General features: G+C 46.8%; 1 protein-coding gene across 2 annotated transcripts; it reads right to left on the reverse strand.

The window, feature by feature from the left end:
- Nucleotides 1-1082: 1082 nt before the first annotated feature.
- Nucleotides 1083-24642, reverse strand: LOC142258906 (oocyte zinc finger protein XlCOF7.1-like). Of its 2 annotated transcripts, none has more exons than XM_075331466.1 (6): nucleotides 24583-24642; nucleotides 10213-10359; nucleotides 9904-10083; nucleotides 9699-9822; nucleotides 9502-9615; nucleotides 1083-4792 (listed from the first exon to the last, which is right to left on the reverse strand). In XM_075331466.1, the coding sequence occupies exons 2-6, from the start codon at nucleotides 10288-10290 to the stop codon at nucleotides 3831-3833; spliced, it is 1458 nt and encodes a 485-aa protein (XP_075187581.1). In that variant the 5' UTR covers nucleotides 10291-10359; nucleotides 24583-24642; the 3' UTR covers nucleotides 1083-3830. The 2 variants fall into 2 exon arrangements, with proteins under 2 accessions (XP_075187581.1, XP_075187580.1); XM_075331465.1 differs by having other exon boundaries at nucleotides 1083-4795.
- Nucleotides 24643-26502: the final 1860 nt, after the last annotated feature.

The raw sequence follows: 26502 nt of genomic DNA on the forward strand, positions 1-26502 counted from the left end.
GAAATGACATAGCTGATCATTTCCGGGGTGATATCTGGGAGCCGGGAACTTTTAGAAGTTCATCCATATAAAGGACTGGGATGGATAGGGGAGGGGGCACCACATGGCAGCCGACACTTTGGGACCTGCAGATTCTGAATGCAGCCAGTGACTACACATCGGTTTTTGGACCCTATTATGGGCCTTTTTGCCATGCTGTGATTACGGACATCTATTTGGTCCTCCAGGTATGTTCCCCCAATATATAATAATTCCAAATGGCACTTTTTTGAGAACCTACTGTGACTACAAGAATTTAGAAATGCATTGTGTCAGAGATATATTTATATCTTTTATAGAAAGAAACCTCGGATCAGTTATTCCCCTGATGAACCCCTAAGAAAAAATATATAGGGGGGAAACGCGTCGGGATTACGGGATAGATTATCGGATGATCCTGGCAGATAAGTTATCCCTGCTGGGAATTTGGATTTACATAAAGATTACAATTTTTCATTGGTCTGAGATATATGTAATATTTATAATACGGCTGGCACACATTGTTGTACGGCTGGATAGCTTTGTGACTATTTGCATGAATTTCTGTAATATTTATAATATGGCTGGCACATATTTTATGTACAGCTGAACAGCTTTGTAACTATTTGCACTATTTTCTTGGTGGCGGGTCTCCCGGTTGCAACTGATAAGCTGCAGGGAGAAAATAGGGAGTGACGACGTGGAGCGGGGGGTACCCAATAACGTATGGTGCACCTCCGCTGGTAGGTAGGGGACAGGGAGGGATAGATAGTGTATCCCCCATCTCCCCATAAGAACTATTTGGAGTAAGAAGTGCAACTATTTAAGTTGTTCCTACCTTGAGAATAGAAAATAATAAACACTGCTCCCACGAATCGGATCTATCACCTCTCTACACGCACTTAATATTTGTGTTTTTATATAAAAACTACGTAAAAGCAATTTTGTTTTATATTGATAAATTTTAATAATTAATTAATAAAGGTATACATTTTAGGAGTTTTTCTCTTTTGGTTTTTCTTAGTCAGAGGTTACCATCTCCCCGTTCCCTAGGCACATGGTTTCTTTCCCTTTCGCCGTTCGCTTGCTACTTCACCGTTCATAGCGTAACACTGTCTTTACATTATTCTGATTTTTAATTAAGTAGTAAACACTTAGTGACCGAATCCAATTAAATTCACAAAACTCCAGCATAGGTATGATAAATGTTACTTGCTCTCCACCAAGAGATAGACCCCTTTCAGTTCTGGTCTCTTCTAAACCCATAATCTGAACTGTAATAAAGGTTTGTGGACAGAGGCAAATGAACCTAAATAGTAAAGTTCGGGGATTGTACCAAATACAGACTTTATACAAAAAATCAGTGTTAGAGTTCGGAGTTCGGGTGCTTTATGTATCATAACCACTTCATCTAGCATCGCTGTGCTCGGGTACACGCGGTGCTCAGCATAGTGCTAGCTGCTTGCAGTGTTTGAATCGATTTCATGGGGGATAAAACCATCATTATAGGATGTATTGTGTAAAGGAAAAAAAAATTGGAAATGCTCTCTTTATGGTCGGTTGCATGTGGGCGGAGACCCAAACTGCCCAATCAGTGACTTCCAATAGGGTTCTGGTCAAGTCCGGTTCCCGAACAGAACTTTATCTAAAGTCCGGCTGAAAAAGCCGAACCCGAACTTCAACAGGTGCACTTATCTCTATTTGTGAGTAGCCGCATTAAAAAATAACCACTTGGATATCAGACATGTAAAATCCTTCCTTTGTTTATTACAACAATTATCCTTTATAAAGGGATCATTTTTTAAAATAAAGGGCCAAATTTATGAGTGGGCCACTTCTGATTCATTAAGTGGTCCATGCCTCTTCATGAATCTGGAGCGTTTGATGAGTGGCATGTGCCTCCTTGTGCCATGCTAGAAATATTACTCTCTTCAGGGACTGAAGTGAGATTTCTGGCATAGGGAATGCCACAGCTCGTCATAAATCAAAGAAGTTGTGGTGTCACATCTCCGTCCCACCCAAACTCTGCCAATTTTGGAGTGAAAATGCCAAGAGCCGCAAATTGCTGGCACAACTTTCCAAATTTTTGGAATTTTTCAGAACTTAGTGACAATTTTTTTTGCCACAAAAGTTTTGAAGAATTGGGACCAGAGCGTCTTTACAACGTCCACATATCTAGGATGCAGTGCAATTCAATTCTCCCCTTACTATTTTTGTGAGCAATACCTACAGCTCTGCCTCAACTACAGAGGTCCGGAGGCAAAATCATCACATCTAAACAATAGAGAAAGCTAAGCATGAAGAATATATATATTACAAGTATTTATTAACAAAACAACAAGTTTTGAAATGCAATTATATACAATGTGATAAACTTCAGAGTTCCTATCTCCAATCTGGGGCTGCGCTTTTTAGTAAATAAAGCAGTGGACAACCTAAGATTAGTGAATTATCTAAATATAATCCAGTATCAAAACATTTCATGAATGTTCCTAAAGGCTCTCAAAAAGGCTAACAGTGTGCCAGCTAAAAAAAGAAAATGAATATTCACTGCTCCCCACGCCATAATCCCGCCCACCTCTAGGCAATGAAGCCAGCGCCAACCAAAAGGTGGGCGGTATTGTTAGCGTGGGGAGCAGTGAATATTCCGGTAGCTGACGTCCGCATGTAACTAGGGGCACATGGCAGTAATGTCATGCGCTGCGCCGTTTACATGCTGAAATCACTTGCCGCATCACAAGAGAACAACGTGCACATGAAGACCGTAGGGATGTTGAGTATATTCATTTATTTTCTTATGTGTGCAGCGTGATGGGGAAATATATACCAGAATGGGCCCAAGTTGAGGGCCATATATACAAGGATGAGGACATATATACTAGGACAAGGGACATATATACCAGGATGGGGATCATATATACCAGGATGGGATAAAGATTGGCAACATATATACGAGGATGAAGGACATATACACAAGGATGGGAGACACATATACCTGGAAGGGGACCAGGATGGGGGATATTAGTACAGAATTGGGTCATTTTATCCCCGTAACAGTGTCAGCAGCAGATCACCCTCCTTAACAGTGCTTCATGACTACATTTTTTGCGTCAATCTTTTTCCCTATATTCTGCCTTCAAAATCTAGGTGTGTCTTATGGGCCCAAAAATACGATGTTTAAAAAGAGAGAAAATGGTTCTTTCCCTCATCAATTCTTACTTGAGCAATCGTAACCAATTTTTTTTATAAAACCCTTTGAATTATGGTACATCATGATGGCTTCTCCTGTGTGACTCATCTGACAACAGGACCTGATTAGTCTTAAAAACATTTGGCAAATTCTGAAAGCAAAAATGGCTGCTCCGCTCTGTTGGTTTTCTGATGTCCGCAAGAGTTGATTTACCAGTTAAACATTTCAATTATTCACAACATGAAAAAGGTTCCTTCCCTATGTGGCTTCTTCACATGTTTAACAAGATCTGATTTATGAGAATAACATTTTCCATATTCAGAACATAAAAATGGTTTAATTTGTGTGATATTTTTGATGGTGAACAAGACTTAATTTCATATAAAGCATTTACCGCATTCTGGGCATGAAAATGGCTTCTCTCCTGTGTGAGATTTTGATGCACAACAAGTTCTGATTTCCAATTAAAACATTTCCCACACTCTGAGCATGAATATGGCTTCTCCCCTGTGTGATTTTTCTGATATATAACAAGATGTGATCTCTGAATAATACATTTCCCACATTCTGAACATGAAAATGTCTTCTCCCCTGTGTGAGATCTTTCATGCCTAACAAGATCTTATTTCTGAATAAAACATTTCCCATGTTCTGAATATGAAAATGGCTTCTCCCTTGTGTGACATCTTTGATGCCCAACAAGATCTGATTTCCGAATAAAACATTTTCCACACTCTGAACATGAAAATGGCTTCTCCCCTGTGTGATTTTTCTGATGTGTGACAAGATGTGATCTCTGAATAAAACATTTACCACATTCTGAACATGAAAATGGCTTCTCCCCTGTGTGAATTCTTTGATGCTCAACAAGATCTGATTTCTGAATAAAACATTTCCCACAATCTGAACATGAAAAGGGCTTCTCCCCTGTGTGAGTTTTCTGATGTGTAACAAGATGTGATCTCTGAATAAAACATTTCCCACATTCTAAACATGAAAAGGGCTTCTCCCCTGTGTGAATTCTTTGATGGTCAACAAGATCCGATTTCCAAATAAAACATTTCCCACATTCTGAACATGAAAATGGCTTCTCCCCTGTGTGAATTCTTTGATGCGTAACAAAATTCGATTTCCAATTAAAACATTTCCCACATTCTGAACATGTAAATGGCTTCTCCCCTGTGTGAATTGTCTGATGTGTAACAAGATGTGATTTCTGACTAAAACATTTACCACATTCTGAACATGAAAATGGTTTCTCCCCTGTGTGAATTTTCTGATGTCTCGTAAGGTTTGATTTCTGAATAAAACATTTCCTACACTTTGAACATGAAAATGGTTTCTCCCTTGTAGGAGCTGTTTCATGTTCCAAATCCCTTCTGTAACTTTTATTTTCACAATTCTGTGATAAATCTGAATTTTGGTCTTGTTTGAAAAGGTCAGATGATAGAGATTTCCGAAGAAGGACTGGAGGTATATCTGGGACAGCAGCATGCTCTTCATATGTAGCATGTGTGATACTTTCATCATCTGTTTTAAATTCTGAAGATATTAGATTTCCATCTGAACTCCCGATACAGTCATCTGCTAAAAAATAAACAAAATGTTATTATTTAATGATATTATTTTGAAAGTACCAGAAATTAAATTAGGAAACACATTATTCTGAATTTGTTGTCCAGTTTCGACATCTAAGAGTTACATCTTCGGTAATTGAGATCTCCCATTCCTAGCACCAGTTCTCTGGAATGTGCTATAGTAAATAATCTGATTGATTGTCAACAAGTGACTCCAGGATAATGAGGAACAGGGGGCTCCTATACTGTCCCTCATTATAGGGAACCCTAAGCTATTCTTAACCTATGGATTACCCCTGAAGATGGAGCTGCTGGAGTCCCATGCCTTACTAGTCTCCTGACTAAGGGGAAGGAGTATGATGGAAATATAGAGTAAGACAGATGGGACACATTGCAAACTCACAGAAATAAACAGTGAGAGACTAAGGAGAAAAGCAAGAGCAGAAAGGCAGCAACAAAAAGACAACAAGGGTTAACACCACAACAGCTCACTGTAATAATGCACAACAACCACCGGTAAGTCAGGATTACAACCAGGGCCGGCTCCAGGTTTTTGTGGGCCCTGGGTGGAAGAGTCCCAGTGGGCCCCATAACAACGCAGACACACACATACGTACACGTACATATACATATTTAAAGACAAACTCACAAAAATACATATAAAACAGACAAATCTATACATTCATATACACTGACATACATAGATACATATCATACATGCATACAGACACACGCACAGCTCTGCTGCATACATACAGAGACACACACTGCTCTGCTGCATACATACACACACTGCTCTGCTGCATACAGACATACAGACAGACACACACTTTTCTGCTGCATACATACATACGGACAGACATACAAACACTGCAGCTACATACAGACACACACATACTGCTCTGCTGCATACATACATACGGACAGACACACACTGCTGCTGCATACATACAGACACACACATACTGCTCTGCTGCATACATACGGACAGACACACACACACTGCTGCTGCATACATGCATACATACAGACACACACATACTGCTCTGCTGCATAAATACATACGGACAGACACACACACATACTGCTTTGCTGCATACATATACACAGAAAGACACACATACTGCTCTGCATCATACATACAGTCATATGAAAAAGTTTGGGCACCCCTATTAATGTTAACCTTTTTTCTTTATAACAATTTTGGTTTTTGCAACAGTTATTTCAGTTTCATATATCTAATAACTGATGTAATATTTCTGGATTGAAATGAGGTTTATTGTACTAACAGAAAATGTGCAATCCGTATTTAAACAAAATTTGACCGGCGCAAAAGTATGGGCACCTTAACATAAAAGTGACATTAATATTTTGTAGATCCTCCTTTTGCAAAAATAACAGCCTCTAATCGCTTCCTGTAGTTTTTAACACTAGAACTACTGGACTCGTAGTCACAGAGGAGAAATACATAGTGCAAAGTAGTCAAAATGACTACCTCAGTAGTTCTAGTGTTAATGAGTTCCTGGATCCTGGATGAAGGTATATTTGACCATTTCTATTTACAAAAGAATTCTAGTTTAGTTAAGTTTGATGGTTACCGAGCATGGACAGCACGCTTCAAATCATCCCACAGATTTTCAATGATATTCAGGTCTGGGGACTGGGATGGCCATTCCAGAACATTGCAATTGTTCCTCTGCATGAATGCCTGAGTAGATTTGGAGCAGTGTTTTGAATCATTGTCTTGCTGAAATATCCATCCCCTGCGTAACTTCAACTTCGTCACTGATTCTTGCACGATTGTCAAGAATCTGCTGATACTGAGTTGAATCCATGTGACCCTCAACTTTAACAAGATGCCCATTGCGGGCATTGGCCACACAGCCCCAAAGCATGATGGAACCTCCACCAAATTTTACTGTGGGTAGCAAGTGCTTTTCTTGGAATGCCGTGGTTTTTTGCCTCCATAACGCCTTTTTGTATGACCAAACAACTCAATCTTTGTTTCATCAGTCCACAGGACCTTCTTCCAAGATGTAACTGGCTTGTCCAGATGTGTTTTTGCATACCTCAGGCGACTTTGTTTGTGGCGTGCTTGCATAAACGGCTTCTTTCACATCACTCTCCCATACAGCTTCTCCTTGTGCAAAGTGCGCTGTATTGTTGACCGATGCACATTGACACCATCTGCAGCAAGATGATGCTGCAGGTCTTTGGAGGTGGTCTGTGGATTGTCCTTGACTGTTCTCACCATTCTTCTTCTCTGCCTGATATTTTTCTTGGCCTGCCACTTCTGGGCTTAACAAGAACTGTACCTGTGTTCTTCCATTTACTTACTATGTTCCTCACAGTGGAAAATAACAGTTTAAATCTCTGAGACAACTTTTTGTATCCTTCCCTTGAACAACTATGTGGAATAATCTTTGTTTTCAGATCATTTGAGAGTTGTTTTGAGGAGCCCATGATGCCACTCTTCATAGGAGATTCAAATAGGAGAACAACTTGCAAGTGGCCACCTTAAATACCTTTTCTCATGATTGGATACACCTGTCTATGAAGTTCAAAGCTCAATGAGGTTACAAAACCAATTCAGTGCTTTAGTAAGTCAGTAAAAAGTAGTTAGGAGTGTTCAAATCAAGAAATTGATAAGGGTCCCCATACTTTTGCACCGTTCAAATTTTGTTTAAATGCGGATTGCACATTTTCTGTTAGTACAATAAACCTCATTTCAATCCAGAAATATTACGCAGTCCATCAGTTATTAGATATATGAAACTGAAATAGCTGTTGCAAAAACCCAAATTGTTATAAAGAAAAAAGGTTAACATTAATAGGGGTGCCCAAACTTTTTCATATGACTGTACATACATACAGACAGACAGACAGACACACACATACTGCTCTGCTGCATATATACATACATACATACATACATACATACATACATACAGACATACACCTTGCTCTGCAGGGCCCACACACGCGGCTCCGGGGGCCAGCACATACGGCTTCGGGGAGGGTAAGGGGGGCAGGGCATAGATCGGGTGGGGCAGAAGCCCATACAGTTCACCGGGGCCCATAAATCGGGTAGCGGGTAGGGCACATACAGATCGAGTGGGGGGGGGAGGGTGTCCCACATACCGCTCAGGTCACGGTGGAGAGGCCCACAAAGTGCCGGAGAGAAGCGCTGTTCTGGGGGTCGCTGGCTGGCACTGCGCCTCCTTCATCTGTGGGACCGAGCAGGACGCCGTGCGGTAGCTCCGCCCACAGATGAAGGAGGACGCAGCGAACGCTGTGGTCTGCGCGCCTTAAAGGGACGGCAGCCACAGTTTCCTGCCGAGGACTGCGGTCCCCGGAATTCGGCCCGGGGGCAGCAGAACTGAAGAGGCCAAGTGGACCCCCCCAGCTCTCAAGGGCCCCGGCATTTGCCCGGGTATGCTGGATGCTGACGCCGGCCCTGATTACATCACCTCACGAGACCAGTATAGGTAAACTATAGCTGGCAATAATGAAATAGTCCAGCCATCATATACAGAACGGGAGCAAACAATAATTTCTCCTCTACAGCATGTGATCACAGACATTAACAAGCAGCCCAGCAGAGAATAACTCTTGCTAGCCTGCCCAAGCCTGTGATTCGACGCCTGCGTCTCCCTGCACTGCTCACAGACATCAGAGAAGTTAACATGCAGAGTACCAGAATCTATAATTTCCACAGATCCTGACGCCGCCATGACAGTTGGCAAAACCTGAAAACCTCTCCTTGAAACATTGATCCACAACAGACAAATTCAAAGAGGGGTTTTTTGAAGACGAAAATAAAGACAGATGCTGGAAATTTAACTGGGTTGTCTGGGACTATAACGCTGATGACCCATCCTTAGGCTTTGTAACCAAAGCAGGTAGCAGGGTCTTGCTGTCTGTGCAGATAAACATTAGGGCTCCAATTCATCAAGACCGGCGATGTACACTGAAAAATGACGTCAGGGACTGGAGTTAGATTTCTGGCATAGGGAACGTCGCAGTTTGTTATAAATAAGAGAAACGGCATCACACCCTTCTTCTGCCAAGCTCTGCCCATTTTTGCAAAGCTAGTTAAAATTGGCGTGAACACACACAGACACACCAGCCTGTCTCCTCTTCAGCTTTAGACTCCTGCAATTGAGACCTTTGATTATATGCCGTAATGTCAAAAAGGTCCTTAAGCAGTCCTATAATTGGCAAATAAACACTGGGGCCCCTAGGAGAAAGGGGGCCCTGAGCAATTGCCCAGTTTGCTCTTAAGAGACCTTTGGTTACATCATGTCACATGACTTTGAAGTCAAAGGTCCTTAAACAATGAACCTCAGAATACAACTGATGTGGTCCCTAAGAAAGTGTGGTCTTGAGAATTTGTGCAGTTTGACTCCTAACGCTGGCCCTGACTGTAACTAGAGCTTACTTTTGGAGTAGGGCTTATATTTCAAGCATTCTTCAAAAATCCCATAAAATCGTGCTAGATCTTATTTTTGGACTAGGTTTCATTTTCAGGGAAACAGGGTATTCATGAACCCTCTGCAGGTCTTTTAGTTGCCTTCATAATGACAGAGAGAAGGCACTAGAAACAAACAGAAGGAAAGACCGTACAGTTGAAAAAACAAAACAAAAACAGAGCAGAAAGCCTAAAGATGTAAACACAAAATTAGTGCAGAAAGTACATGAGTAGATATCTCTTACTGGATAGAACTAGAGTTAACACATCCTCAGGAACATCGGGGTCTTCTTGTTTACAGTCCTGTGGGAGAAGAGGACGGGGACATCTCTCTGGTGTTGTCCTCTTACTGGATAGACCTGGAGGAGACACATACAGGGACTGAATTCATTCCTTACATACAGATAATTATAGGCCGTGTGTATTTAGTCCTGTCTATTACCTGGTGATGTGAGGGTCCGGGGAACCTCCATCATGACGTCCTTGTACAGATCTTTGTGTCCTTCTAAATACTCCCACTCCTCCATGGACAAATAGACGGAGACGTCCTGACACCTTATAGGAACCTGACACATACAATGATACCGTCACCCCCGATCCCTTCATAGCGTTACTGTATAATGTCCCAGCATTCCCAGCAGTGTCACCTCTCCAGTCAGCAGCTCAATCATCTTGTAGGTGAGTTCTAGGATCTTCTGGTCATTGATGTCCTCATGTATCGGGGGGTGAGGTGGAGGCCCCGTGATTGGGCTCAGGGGTCTTCCCCATCCCTCAGACACAGGGGCCTGACAGCGCTCACTAGAGGTCTTCTTCACTACTGTGTAATCCTGGTTATGGAGAGACACAGTAATAAATCTCACTCCAGACATTTCCAGAGTCCTCACCTCTCCAGTTCTGTCCATCTGTTATTCCCATAGATAAGAATGATGTAATGTGACGTCATCAGAATCTCTCACCTGTCCAGTAAGCCGGAAGAGGATCTCTAGGGTGAGGTGTAATATCCTCTCCACCATCTTGACCCTGTCCATATCCATCCTTCACGGGGCAATCAGGAGAATTCTCTTATATAGATCTCCACTGAGAGGATCCGATATTGTAGGGACCTGAATGGGAAGGATATTGGCCGATATATAAAATACTGCAGATAATAAGTGAGATAAAATATCTCTTGGGTAGGAAAAAAATATTCAACATGAAACATGCTATGCAAGTAGTAAAACCGACCGATAAAAGTAGCACATTATTTTTATAGCAATATAAATACAATGAAAAGTGATCAATTATCCATATTGCACCTAGAATGGTGTCAATGAAAATGTCGGCTCATCAAGCAAAAAACAAGTCCTCACTGAACTCCATCGACGCAAAAAGAATTATGTTACCGGTGTCGGAAAATGGCGATACAAACTGATTTGTTTTACAAACGTGATTTTTATTCACCACTAGAGATGAGTGAACCTGAAGTTGAGTGTTCGATATGAACTCAGACTTTTCCAAGAAGGTGCGGAGATCAGATGCTTTACGTATGCAAACTACTCTCGAGAGCATCGCTGTGCTCGGGTGCGCTCGGTGCTCAGCCCGGTGTGAGCCACTTGCAGTGTTTGATCGGCTCACACTGGGGGTAACAACAGTGTGATCGGATGTAGTGTGCACCATTTTTTTCACCGTACTCTGAATTTTTACTTAATTTCCAGCACATTTTATTTTTTTTAAATCAGATCTTTTTTATTAAACAATTAAGAATCAATACAGAGAAAATATATTGCATCATATATAACTAGTAAAAGCGTACATTGAAAAAACATATGTTGTCTATAAATCAGGTTCTTCCTCTGTATATAAAAAAAAACAAGGAAAAAGGATTCTTAGATCAGTTATATAAATTGAGCCTACATATAACATGGCTCCACAGATAAACAAAAGTTTAAATTATGCAACAATGCCTCAGTCTAATAGAAAAGTCTCCTCCATTAGCCGTGTCGCTCCACATCATATTTACATACCCGCTTGCCTCTCTCTCCCCGTTTAGTCATCAATCGCACCCTTCCGGCCCCTCCCACAGCGCCGCTCAAAGTCCAGTTGTCGCGGGCGGAGGAGGGGACGCCGCGCTCTCCCACTGCTCGGGTCCGGCTGCCGCTGCGGCTGCTGCGGCCTCTGCTGCTGCTCGGTGGCTCGAGCGATGGGCCGGATCCCAGGGACTCGAGCGGCGCTCCTCGCCCGTGAGTGAAAAGGGGATTGGTTTTTGGGATTGTTTATTGTCCGTGACGCCACCCACGGTTGTGGTGATTGTGTGGACACCACCGCTGCTCTGTATAGGGATCCCGGGAGCGGTGACAGGGAGCAGCAAAGTTGTTAGTTCTCCCCTCCGTGGGTAGGGGGGTAGTTGTCCCGGGGCCCAGTGATGAAGTGGGTGATGCAGGGCTTGGAGGGGTGCAGGGACGCGGGGGCAGCGCTGTGCCTCACGGCACTGTGGTACTCACTCAGCCTGAGATGATGACACAGTTCTCGGTAAAACACACGGCTGGAAAGACGGTTCCCACGGACGGCTGCAGTTGCTATTCCCCAGTAGTTGACGGTGACGGTCCCTTTTCCTGCACCTAAGTTGATGTTGGTAGCGATGGGTTTCCACCGGTAACCCGCTCCCCGGCTTGGATATGGGCCGGAGGAGCCCTACTTTGCCCGCAGGCGCTGGCCCTGAGAAACTGGTGCCCTGGCGGTGGCGGTGTCTCTCTCCAACGGTTGGACTGTTGCCTTCAATCGGGACTTGGTTGTTGGGAGACCCAGAGGTCCCCTTCACTGACGGATTTGGCAAATTCACGGCGACTCCTAGCCTTGCCGGGATCCGAAAGGACCCTGCCAATGGTGCTGGCTTCTCTTCGTATACCGCTCCGGTACCGCCGGGCCACCACCCGTCCGCGGTCCTTTCGGCAACCTCCAAGCAGCCTCCGCCGTCTGCTGACCTTGCTGTCTCTCAGTCCGGGGCACACACCCGGACCAACTTCAGGCTGTCTTAACTGTCACTTTCTCTTTTTCTGTCACTACCCTCACGGTCCTCCTTCTACCTCCTCCTCCTAAACTCATCTCTCTGGTTTTCCCGCCTCCAGGGCTGTGAACTCCTCGGTGGGCGGAGCCAACTGCCTGGCCCACCCCCTGATGTGGACATCAGCCCCTGGAGGAAGGCAACAAGGATTTTAAGTTAGCTTTGGTGTACCTAACTGGGATGTAGGGTGTGGTGGTGTTATGACCTGCGACCCCTGGCTTGCCCAGGGCGTCACACACTCCGCCACGTAAAACACTAGTTTTAACTTGTACTCCCCAAACGTTCCATTCACTGCAAGCACAACAGTAACTGGTCCAGCATTGCATCCTGCACCAGAGCGGAGGCCCGGCGACTCCATCCATGGCTGCCAAATTTTGTAAAACTTTCTCAGTGTTTTTCTTTTTAAATAAACTCCCCTTTCCAATCTAATGACGTTATTTAATTTATTTTTAAGTTTGGTGGTAGAGGATCTAACCAATGGTATGCCAGTATCTTCCTTGCTTGATACAGGATACGGGCTATTCCCAGGGCTGTTGGAGAGTCCGGGTCTACTCCTCCCTCCCACAAACTCAACAAACATAAACGAGGGGACGGCTGTATTGTGATATGATATATTTGGTCTATGAATCCCAGGGTTTGTTTCCAGAAATCACCAATGTGTCCACACTCCCACATAACATGCATCAAATGGGCATCATCCTGTCCACATCTAACACATTGTGCATTTGGTCTAAGTCCCATCCGGAATAATAGGCTGGGAGTTTTATATACCCTGTGGATGAGATATATTTGAGAAAGCCTTTGGCACTCAGAGACCGCCAGTTTAGGGACCTGTTCTAGAATGTCAGACCACTAGTCTTCCGTCAGGGGACCAACGTCCCGTTCCTATTTACTTTTAACAGTCAGTGGGTTCCAGCACATTTTATGGTAAAATGAAAACTATGAGTCATCTTCAAAAAAACAATCCTTCATACGACAATGTGGGTGGAAAAATAAAAGTGCAGCACAGCAACAAACAAACGTAGCAACGGAGAGGATGGCACAGATGGTTACTGCCTCTGCCTTCTCTATCACTGTATATACAGCTCTGTGGTGAAATGCAGCTGGAACAGCAAAGGGCCTGACACCAATACAGATCTCTGTGTGAGAGCCCATCCACCATTGCTACTTGCTAACTGTAATTGTTTGGGGTCTGTTTTTTGGGGGCGTGGAGGAGGTGTCAGATTTCTTTTGGGAGTGCCTGCTTTCTTTAATAAAAGTCGTAGTGTACTTTTTTAGTTGCTTGTACATTTCCTTATGGAGCCACAAGTAGGGTTTAGTTTTGGAGTAGGGCTGTTCTGACTTTTGCATTTAATAATCATTCTTTATTATTTGTTTTGCTGTACATTTTTTTTTTACTAGGTTGTACTTTAGCTCCCTCTAGTGACCAAACTTTATCAGCACCAGACTTGTGTTTCATGCCTCTTTTCTCCTCCCCTTTGCGGTGCATTCTGGGTAGGAAGTCTCCATTTTCTAATTACTCACATACTGAGGACAGTCTCCATTTTATCCCCCTTGTGATAGCATTGCTGGTAAGGAAATCTATATTTGTTGCCATCTGCAGCTCTGGATTCTCTCTGCATTTACTAAGTTAGATTCAAGCTGCTTGTATATTTGTATGTATATTGTCAGGCTACTGTATGTACGTTTCCTGTTGTATTATACATGTGCTGATTGTACATATCTCACTGTTCATAGATTCACCAACTACATTTAGCAACATTTAATAAAAACAAGCAGAAGTCTCCTTATTAGGCTATGGTGGAAAAAGGTTTAGCTGCCTGTCAAGCTTCAGAGGCCTCAGGGCCCGTGTAGGACAGAACAAGGGTTCATATTTTATGTATACTCAAAAAAGCCCCAAAAATCCTACTAGGGCTTATTTTCTGAGTTGGTCTTATTTTCTAGGAAACAGGGTGGAAAGAGCTGACGGTGCTTCCTCCCCCATATACAGAGGATATGGTCACCGCTGAGTCATTATATGAGCCCCAGTTACAAGGGAAGGAAGATGAAAATAAAAATAATGAAATACAGAACTAACCCCCCCAGAATGTGTGAAATATAGGAAGATACCACTGTCAATCCAAATCTTATTAGCTCCAATCAGGTAAAAAACAGCCATATATACAAGATATTAAGTGTTACAAAATAGCTAAGAAATATTTACATGTGATCATAAACATAATATGACAGTGTCCGGCTTTCAGTCATAGGGATGGCCCCGATGAAGTTTTAGCCATTGCTCAGTATACAGTGATCAGTGGTTGTATGCTCTCGGCACTGACTGAAAGCAGGTTCTAATGCTGAGCGGCTGTCAGTCACTGCGGGGGGCAGGGTATAAGCTGTATTTTTTGTTCTATAAGACGCACCGGATTATAAGACACACCCCAAATTTCGAGGTAAAAAACGAAAAAAAAAAACCATGGGGTCCGGTTTATAATACGGTGGTGTCTTACCTGAGGGGGGTGGCATCGGTGGTCACAGGAGGCAGGGGCAGTGCTGGAGTAGGCTATGCTGCGGGTGGTGCAGAGGGGGACCCAGATACTCACTGCGGGCTTCGGCGCTGCTCTGTCCTGGAACTCTGCGCTCTGCTCTTTCCTGGGACACCGGGCTCTGCTCTTCTCTGCGCTGTGGCTTCAAAGAAATGGCGGCTGGAGTTGGCGCCTGCGCTAATGAGAGCTTGAGCTGAGATCTCCATCTGTGCATGTACCGACTCTGGGCGCCATTAGTTGAAGTACTCACCGCCCTTGGCCGCCCAGATGCCCGCCATCGTCTGCTACACAGATGCCGGTCTCACAGATGCCTGCTGCCGACAATAGAGATGCCCACCGCCGGTCCCACAGATGCCGGACGGTGGCCTTACAGATGCCCGCTACCGCAGGCTGCACAGAGCCCCGCAACTGGCCGCACAGAGCACCGCAGCCCGCAGCACAGCGCACACCATTGCCTCTACCTCCCCCCGGTAAGCTATATTTGGATTTTAAGAAACACCCCTAATTTTCCTCCCAAAGTTTTGGGAGGAAAAGTGTGTCTTATAATCCAAAAAATTCGGTATGTGGTAATAACAGACATTTCCCTTATTTTCCCACCAGTATCGCTCGACATCAGCAATAAAAACTCGATGCTGAAGTTGGTTTCTTATTTGGATTTTTTTTTTACAGGTTTAACAACAAACGTAAAACAATTACAATAGTAAAGTAAAATACAGCGAGGAGTTATTTAACCCTTTCTATAACACCCTTCGGTGCCCACTCTGACGCCGATTTTTGTGCCAGTTTTATAATTTTTGTTGCTGCTTTTCAGTGTATTCACATCTGGGCTCCGAACTGCAGTGGATTATATTGTTTTTATTTTTGTTGCTAAAAACCTGTAAACCCGCCCCCCTAAACAGAAAAAAATAATAAGATTCCAACTTCAGCGTCGTCATAAAAATAAACAAAAGAGGACGACAGAAACAGGAAAATGAAGCCGAGCAAAGCACGAAAAAAAGACGCAAAAATTACTTGACTGTTCGAACAAGAAAAAAAAAAAAGAAATCTCAGCTCCTTAACCCCTTAAGGATGAAGCCAGTTTTGGACTTAATGACTCGGCCATTGTTTGTAATTCTGACCAGTGTCACTTTATGAGGTGATAACTCTGGAGCTTCCTCGGATTTCGCTGATTCTGACATTGTTTTTTCCTCCCATATTGTAGTTCAGGACAGTTATAAATTTAGGACAATAATTTTTGCTTTTATTTTTGAAGAAATCGGAAAATTTCGCAAATTTCAGACCTTTAATTTTTCTGCCCTTAAACTAAAATAGTTAATAAATCCCATTCCCCACATGTCACTTTACATCAGCACAAGTTTTGATACAAAATCATTTTTTGGGGTTAGGAAGTTAGAAGGGGTCAAAGTTCATCAGAAATGTCCCATTTTTTTCAACAAAATGTACAAAACCAGTGTTTTAGGGACCACATCACATTTGCATTTGATGCAGTGATTTTGAGAGGCCAAGGTAACAGAAAATACCCAAAAGTGACCCCATTCTAAAAACTGCACCCCCCAAAGTGTTTAAAACCACATCCAAGATGTTTATTAACCCTTGAGGTTCTTCACAGGAGCTAAAGCGATGTGTAATGAAAAAAAAATGATAATTTTACCTAAAAATGTTGCTTTAGCTCCAATTTCATTCACGTTTAGAAATAACACAACAAATTGGACCTCAAAACGTATTCCCCAGGTTCTTCTGAGCGCGGTGATATCCACATATGGTCAGAAACCTCTTTTTGGACAAATGGGAGGAGCCGGAACAGAAGGAGCAATATTTGAATTTTGGTATAGAAATTTGGTTGAAATAGATTGCGGGCCCCATGTAGCATTTGTAGGGCCCCTAAGTTACCTAAATAGCAGAAACCTCCCACAAGTGACCCCCATTCTAGAAACTAGACCCCTCAAGTATTTTATCCAGGGGTATATTGAGCATTTTGACCCCATAGGTAGTTCAGAGAATTTGATAATATTAGGCCGTCATATTGAAAATGGCATTGTTTTTTTTACAAAAATGTTGCTTTAGCACCAAATTTCTCACTTTTTCAAGTGGTAACACCAAAAAGTGCACACCACGGTTTGTTATTTAATTTCTTATGAGCACAGGGATACCCCACATGTAGTCAGAACTTCTGTTTGGAAAATGGAAATAGCAATATTTGAATTTTGGAAAAGTTTAAATAGATTGCGGGCACCATGTCGCATTTGTAGGGCCCATAAGGTACCTAAACAGCAGAAACCCCCAATAAGTAACCTCATTTTGGAAACTAGACCCCTCAAGGATTTTAGTCAGGGGTATAGTAAGTGTTTTGAATCCACAGGTAGTTCACAGAAATGTTGCTGAAGTAGCAAATTTCTCACTTTCAGACTATGTGTCCACGATCCGACGACACTGTGTCTAGGATGCAGTGCCAGCTCTCCTGCAGAGATCTGAGTGTTGTCCATGGGAGAATGCAGATGCCCGTGCAGCCAAAACACTCTGAGTCCAAAACGCTGTAAACACTGATTGTGGACACATAGGCTAAAAAGCAAGTATGGGTGGATGGGTGGATGGATAAATAAACAGAGGTAACACACATATAATGTACCACCCCCCTGCATATTCTAAGCTGGCACCGTTTAGTGACTTTCATGTGGCACTAAAGGGTGTTTAGCCTTATATTTAGCCAAAAAATAAGTAATTTAAAAAAAATAACGTAGGGGTTTCCCCCATTTTTGATAGCCAGCTAGGGTGAAGCAGACAGCTGCAGCCTGTAGACCCCACCTATCAGCTCCACTTTGTGGGGTGACCTCCAAATTGGATCACCAGCCACTGTTTTTTTAAATTATTTATAAATAAATAATTAGCAAAAAATGTGGGGTCCCCCCCAAATTGGATTACCAGCCAAGGTAAAGCAAACAGCTGGGGTCTGGTATTCTCAGGGTGGGATGGTTCATAGTTATTTGGCCTTTTCCAGTCAAAAATTAGCAGGCCGCAGCCGCCCTTGAAGTGGCGCATCCATTAGATGTTCCAATCCTGATGCTTCGCCCCAGCTTATTCCTTGGTCTGCTGCAGTGGAAAACGTAATATATGGGGTAGATACCAGCTGTGTAATGTCACCTGGCATCAAGCCCTGGGGTTAGTAATGTCGCGGCGTCTATCAGATACCTGACATCACTAACTTAGTCAGTAATAAAAAAAAAATGAAGATGACAAAAAAATATTTGAAAAAGCACTTCCCAATACATTCTCTCTTTCACCAATTTACAGAAAAGAAAAAAAATTCGGTCCACTGCAATCTATTTTGGGGGTCCCACGATGATTCTGTACCTTCCAGAATATGGGGGCACACTCAGTAAACGTATCCTCCATTTTCTGGAAGAACAGCCGCAATCCATGTGAGTAGTGTGGCTGCAGTGACCTGAGAATACTGCACTCACACTACCCCAAGCCAACAGAGTGACCTGCAGTATCCTCATTCCAAAATATGGGGGGCACACTCAGTGAATGTATCCTCCATTTTCTGGGGGTGCAGGAACTCCATGTGAGCAGTGTGGCTGCAGTGACCTGAGAATACTGCACTCACACTCCCACGGTCCACAGCACGGCAGTGTGAGCTGCAGTAAACTCAGTGTCACTGTGTGCAGAGCTGGCTGAGAGCTGCTCTGCGCATGCGGCTGACATTTCTTCTGATGACAAGGAGAAGGAGAAGTGGCGGGGGATCAACGTTGCAAGAGAGGTATTGTTGGGACCGGGGATGACTTTACTGCCTCATCTGATATGTCAGGTGTCCGGGGACATGACAGTTGAGGCAGAAATCAGTGGAGGATGCGTGCAGCCGGCGCGCAACACATGTGATGGCCATGTTAGGTGATCATGAGAGGGAGGTGGACTGAGGGTGGGGGCACGTTGCCACACTGGGGCAGCGAGGGAGGACATTTATCTCTCATGTGACATGTGATCAGGGGGAGATAAATCATTATTTACCGACCCTTCCTTGTCCTGCAATGTGATCACGATTCTCCTGTGTATACCGGTGACCACGTGACCGGGGAGCGGAAAAACAGCCCGAATCGTGATCTCCAGGGTCTTTGCTACCCCTGCTAGCTGACACCCCGAAGATTATCCGACGCTGGGGGGCGGTATACACTGTTACCTTACCGCCATTATAATACGGCGATATATAAAAACTGCCCTTCACTACTGACGTTTTACTCCGTACAGCGGTCGTAAAGGGGTTAAACTGCATGTACAAAACAATATGAAAATGATCCCACAATAATAGACGCTGCACCTACCTCCACCTGCAGAGCCGCACACTAGATATATAATACCCTGCACCTACCTCCACCTGCAGAGCCGCACACTAGATATATAATACCCTGCACCTACCTCCTCCTGCAGAGCCGCACACTAGATATATAATACCCTGCACCTACCTCCACCTGCAGAGCCGCACACTAGATATATAATACCCTGCACCTACCTCCACCTGCAGAGCCGCACACTAGATATATAATACCCTGCACCTACCTCCACCTGCAGAGCCGCACACTAGATATATAATACCCTGCACCTACCTCCACCTGCAGAGCCGCACACTAGATATATAATACCCTGCACCTACCTCCTCCTGCAGAGCCGCACACTAGATATATAATACCCTGCACCTACCTCCACCTGCAGAGCCGCACACTAGATATATAATAACCTGCACCTACCTCCACCTGCAGAGCCGCACACTAGATATATAATACCCTGCACCTACCTCCTCCTGCAGAGCCGCACACTAGATATATAATACCCTGCACCTACCTCCACCTGCAGAGCCGCACACTAGATATATAATAACCTGCACCTACCTCCACCTGCAGAGCCGCACACTAGATATATAATACCCTGCACCTACCTCCACCTGCAGAGCCGCACACTAGATATATAATACCCTGCACCTACCTCCACCTGCAGAGCCGCACACTAGATATATAATACCCTGCACCTACCTCCTCCTGCAGAGCCGCACACTAGATATATAATACCCTGCACCTACCTCCACCTGCAGAGCCGCACACTAGATATATAATACCCTGCACCTACCTCCACCTGCAGAGCCGCACACTAGATATATAATACCCTGCACCTACCTCCTCCTGCAGAGCCGCACACTAGATATATAATACCCTGCACCTACCTCCACCTGCAGAGCCGCACACTAGATATAGAATACCCTGCACCTACCTCCACCTGCAGAGCCGCACACTAGATATATAATACCCTGCACCTACCTCCACCTGCAGAGCCGCACACTAGATATAGAATACCCTGCACCTACCTCCACCTGCAGAGCCGCACACTAGATATATAATACCCTGCACCTACCTCCACCTGCAGAGCCGCACACTAGATATATAATAACCTGCACCTACCTCCACCTGCAGAGCCGCACACTAGATATATAATACCCTGCACCTACCTCCTCCTGCAGAGCCGCACACTAGATATATAATACCCTGCACCTACCTCCACCTGCAGAGCCGCACACTAGATATATAATACCCTGCACCTACCTCCACCTGCAGAGCCGCACACTAGATATATAATACCCTGCACCTACCTCCTCCTGCAGAGCCGCACACTAGATATATAATACCCTGCACCTACCTCCACCTGCAGAGCCGCACACTAGATATATAATACCCTGCACCTACCTCCACCTGCAGAGCCGCACACTAGATATATAATACCCTGCACCTACCTCCACCTGCAGAGCCGCACACTAGATATATAATACCCTGCACCTACCTCCACCTGCAGAGCCGCACACTAGATATAGAATACCCTGCACCTACCTCCACCTGCAGAGCCGCACACTAGATATATAATACCCTGCACCTACCTCCACCTGCAGAGCCGCACACTAGATATATAATACCCTGCACCTACCTCCACCTGCAGAGCCGCACACTAGATATATAATACCCTGCACCTACCTCCACCTGCAGAGCCGCACACTAGATATATAATACCCTGCACCTACCTCCACCTGCAGAGCCGCACACTAGATATATAATACCCTGCACCTACCTCCACCTGCAGAGCCGCACACTAGATATATAATACCCTGCACCTACCTCCACCTGCAGAGCCGCACACTAGATATATAATACCCTGCACCTACCTCCACCTGCAGAGCCGCACACTAGATATATAATACCCTGCACCTACCTCCACCTGCAGAGCCGCACACTAGATATATAATACCCTGCACCTACCTCCACCTGCAGAGCCGCACACTAGATATATAATACCCTGCACCTACCTCCACCTGCAGAGCCGCACACTAGATATATAATACCCTGCACCTACCTCCACCTGCAGAGCCGCACACTAGATATATAATACCCTGCACCTACCTCCTCCTGCAGAGCCGCACACTAGATATATAATACCCTGCACCTACCTCCACCTGCAGAGCCGCACACTAGATATATAATACCCTGCACCTACCTCCTCCTGCAGAGCCGCACACTAGATATATAATACCCTGCACCTACCTCCACCTGCAGAGCCGCACACTAGATATATAATACCCTGCACCTACCTCCACCTGCAGAGCCGCACACTAGATATATAATACCCTGCACCTACCTCCACCTGCAGAGCCGCACACTAGATATATTATACCCTGCACCTACCTCCACCTGCAGAGCCGCACACTAGATATAGAATACCCTGCACCTACCTCCACCTGCAGAGCCGCACACTAGATATATAATACCCTGCACCTACCTCCACCTGCAGAGCCGCACACTAGATATATAATACCCTGCACCTACCTCCACCTGCAGAGCCGCACACAGATATATAATACCCTGCACCTACCTCCACCTGCAGAGCCGCACACTAGATATATAATACCCTGCACCTACCTCCACCTGCAGAGCCGCACACTAGATATACAATACCCTGCACCTACCTCCACCTGCAGAGCCGCACACAAGATATACAATACCCTGCACCTACCTCCACCTGCAGAGCCGCACACTAGATATATAATACCCTGCACCTACCTCCACCTGCAGAGCCGCACACAAGATATACAATACCCTGCACCTACCTCCACCTGCAGAGCCGCACACTAGATATACAATACCCTGCACCCACCTCCACCTGCAGAGCCGCACACTAGATATAGAATACCCTGCACCTACCTCCACCTGCAGAGCCGCACACTAGATATATAATACCCTGCACCTACCTCCACCTGCAGAGCCGCACACTAGATATATAATACCCTGCACCTACCTCCACCTGCAGAGCCGCACACAGATATATAATACCCTGCACCTACCTCCACCTGCAGAGCCGCACACAGATATATAATACCCTGCACCTACCTCCACCTGCAGAGCCGCACACTAGATATATAATACCCTGCACCTACCTCCACCTGCAGAGCCGCACACTAGATATATAATACCCTGCACCTACCTCCACCTGCAGAGCCGCACACTAGATATATAATACCCTGCACCTACCTCCACCTGCAGAGCCGCACACAGATATATAATACCCTGCACCTACCTCCACCTGCAGAGCCGCACATTAGATATATAATACCCTGCACCTACCTCCACCTGCAGAGCCGCACACTAGATATATAATACCCTGCACCTACCTCCACCTGCAGAGCCGCACACTAGATATATAATACCCTGCACCTACCTCCACCTGCAGAGCCGCACACTACATATATAATACCCTGCACCTACCTCCACCTGCAGAGCCGCACACTAGATATATAATACCCTGCACCTACCTCCACCTGCAGAGCCGCACACTAGATATATAATACCCTGCACCTACCTCCACCTGCAGAGCCGCACACAGATATATAATACCCTGCACCTACCTCCACCTGCAGAGCCGCACACTAGATATATAATACCCTGCACCTACCTCCACCTGCAGAGCCGCACACAGATATATAATACCCTGCACCTACCTCCACCTGCAGAGCCGCACACAGATATATAATACCCTGCACCTACCTCCACCTGCAGAGCCGCACATTAGATATATAATACCCTGCACCTACCTCCACCTGCAGAGCCGCACACTAGATATATAATACCCTGCACCTACCTCCACCTGCAGAGCCGCACACTAGATATATAATACCCTGCACCTACCTCCACCTGCAGAGCCGCACACTAGATATATAATACCCTGCACCTACCTCCACCTGCAGAGCCGGACACTAGATATATAATACCCTGCACCTACCTCCACCTGCAGAGCCGCACACTAGATATATAATACCCTGCACCTACCTCCACCTGCAGAGCCGCACACTAGATATATAATACCCTGCACCTACCTCCACCTGCAGAGCCGCACACAGATATATAATACCCTGCACCTACCTCCACCTGCAGAGCCGCACACAGATATATAATACCCTGCACCTACCTCCACCTGCAGAGCCGCACACTAGATATATAAAACCCTGCACCTACCTCCACCTGCAGAGCCGCACACTAGATATATAATACCCTGCACCTACCTCCACCTGCAGAGCCGCACACTAGATATATAATACCCTGCACCTACCTCCACCTGCAGAGCCGCACACTAGATATATAATACCCTGCACCTACCTCCACCTGCAGAGCCGCACATTAGATATATAATACCCTGCACCTACCTCCACCTGCAGAGCCGCACATTAGATATATAATACCCTGCACCTACCTCCACCTGCAGAGCCGCACACTAGATATATAATACCCTGCACCTACCTCCACCTGCAGAGCCGCACACTAGATATATAATACCCTGCACCTACCTCCACCTGCAGAGCCGGACACTAGATATATAATACCCTGCACCTACCTCCACCTGCAGAGCCGCACACTAGATATATAATACCCTGCACCTACCTCCACCTGCAGAGCCGCACACAGATATATAATACCCTGCACCTACCTCCACCTGCAGAGCCGCACATTAGATATATAATACCCTGCACCTACCTCCACCTGCAGAGCCGCACACTAGATATATAATACCCTGCACCTACCTCCACCTGCAGAGCCGCACACTAGATATATAATACCCTGCACCTACCTCCACCTGCAGAGCCGCGCACTAGATATATAATACCCTGCACCTACCTCCACCTGCAGAGCCGCACACTAGATATATAATACCCTGCACCTACCTCCACCTGCAGAGCCGCACACTAGATATATAATACCCTGCACCTACCTCCACCTGCAGAGCCGCACACTAGATATATAATACCCTGCACCTACCTCCACCTGCAGAGCCGCACACTAGATATATAATACCCTGCACCTACCTCCTCCTGCAGAGCCGCACACTAGATATATAATACCCTGCACCTACCTCCACCTGCAGAGCCGCACACTAGATATATAATACCCTGCACCTACCTCCACCTGCAGAGCCGCACACTAGATATATAATGCCCTGCACCTACCTCCACCTGCAGAGCCGCACACTAGATATATAATACCCTGCACCTACCTCCACCTGCAGAGCCGCACACTAGATATATAATACCCTGCACCTACCTCCACCTGCAGAGCCGCACACTAGATATATAATACCCTGCACCTACCTCCACCTGCAGAGCCGCACACTAGATATATAATACCCTGCACCTACCTCCACCTGCAGAGCCGCACACTAGATATATAATACCCTGCACCTACCTCCACCTGCAGAGCCGCACACTAGATATATGGTAGAGGCTAGATCGGAGTTGATTTTTTGAGGGGGAGGAGTGATTTCATGAAATCATGATGTCACCGGAAGGGGCGGGGCTTTCTCAGTGCCGTGCAGATCTGTGGGCGGGAAGCGGCAGTGCTCGTGCTCCTCTGTGCAGAGCGGAGGATCCTGACCCTGAGGTGGAGAATATTCAGCGTTTCCTCATTAGTTATAGCTCTGGGGTCTCAGCCTGGATGTTGGGGGCACAGAGCAGTGTCTCCTGTCTGTGTTGGGGGCTGCAGCTCGTGTATGTCTCAGGCTTCAATAAGGTAAGTGTCTTATGGGGGGTTACACGGAGCAGGGGATGATACTGTACGTTTGGGGGGGCTTGCACTGGCCGGGGTGCGACGCTGCACGTTTGGGGGGGGATGGCACTGGCCGGGGGGCGACGCTGCACGTTTGGGGTGGCTCGCACTGGCCGGGGGGCGACGCTGCACGTTTGGGGGGATGGCACTGGCCGGGTTGGTGACGCTGCACGTTTGGGGGGGCTCGCACTGGCCGGGGGGCGATGCTGCACGTTTGGGGGGGCTCGCACTGGCCGGGGGGCGATGCTGCACGTTTGGGGGGGCTCGCACTGGCCGGGGGGCGATGCTGCACGTTTGGGGGGGCTCGCACTGGCCGGGGGGCGACGCTGCACGTTTGGGGGGATGGCACTGGCCGGGTTGGTGACGCTGCACGTTTGGGGGGGCTCGCACTGGCCGGGGGCGATGCTGCACGTTTGGGGGGGGCACGCACTGGCCGGGGGCGATGCTGCACGTTTGGGGGGGGGCACGCACTGGCCGGGGGGCGACGCTGCATGTTTGGGGGGGCACGCACTGGCCGGGGGGCGACGCTGCACGTTTGGGGGGGCTCGCACTGGCCGCGGTGCGACGCTGCACGTTTGGGGGGGCTCGCAGTGGCCAGGGGGTGACGCTGCATGTTTGGGGGGCTTGCAGTGGCCAGGGGGCGACGCTTCACGTTTGGGGGGCTCGCAGTGGCCAGGGGGGTGACGCTGCATGTTTGGGGGGCTTGCAGTGGCCGCGGTGCGACGCTGCACGTTTGGGGGGGGGCTCACACTGGCCGGGGGGATGATGCTGCACGTTTGGGGGGGCTCACACTGGCCGGGTGGATGACGCTGTACGTTTGGAGGGGTTCGCACTAGCCGGGGGGCGACGCTGCACGTTTGGGGGGGGCTCACACTGGCCGGGGGATGATGCTGCACGTTTGGGGGGGGCTCGCACTGGCCGGGTGGATGACGCTGTACGTTTGGAGGGGTTCGCACTAGCCGGGGGGCGACGCTGCATGTTTGGGGGGGCTCGCACTGGCCGGGGGGCGACGCTGCACGTTTGGGGGGGCTCGCACTGGCCGGGGGGGCAACGCTGCACGTTTGGGGGGACGACACTGGCCGGGTTGGTGACGCTGCACGTTTGGTGGGGCTCGCACTGGCCGGGGGGTGACGCTGCACGTTTGGGGAGACTTGCACTGGCCGCGGTGCGACGCTGCACGTTTGGGGAGCTCGCACTGGCCGGGGGGGATGATGCTGTACGTTTGGGGGGGCTCGCACTGGCCGGGGGGGCAACGCTGCACGTTTGGGGGGGCTCACACTGGCCGGGGGGATGATGCTGTACGTTTGGGGGGGCTCGCACTGGCCGGGTGGATGACGCTGTACGTTTGGAGGGGTTCGCACTAGCCGGGGGGCGACGCTGCACGTTTGGGGGGGATGGCACTGGCCGGGGGGCGACGCTGCACGTTTGGGGTGGCTCGCACTGGCCGGGGGGCGACGCTGCACGTTTGGGGGGGCTCGCACTGGCCGGGGGGATGACGCTGTACGTTTGGGGGGGCTCGCACTAGCCGGGGGGAAGACACTGTACATTTGGGGAGGCTCG

The sequence above is a fragment of the Anomaloglossus baeobatrachus genome (genome assembly GCF_048569485.1).
Source record: "Anomaloglossus baeobatrachus isolate aAnoBae1 chromosome 5 unlocalized genomic scaffold, aAnoBae1.hap1 SUPER_5_unloc_17, whole genome shotgun sequence".
Taxonomy (NCBI): Eukaryota; Metazoa; Chordata; class Amphibia; order Anura; family Aromobatidae; genus Anomaloglossus; species Anomaloglossus baeobatrachus.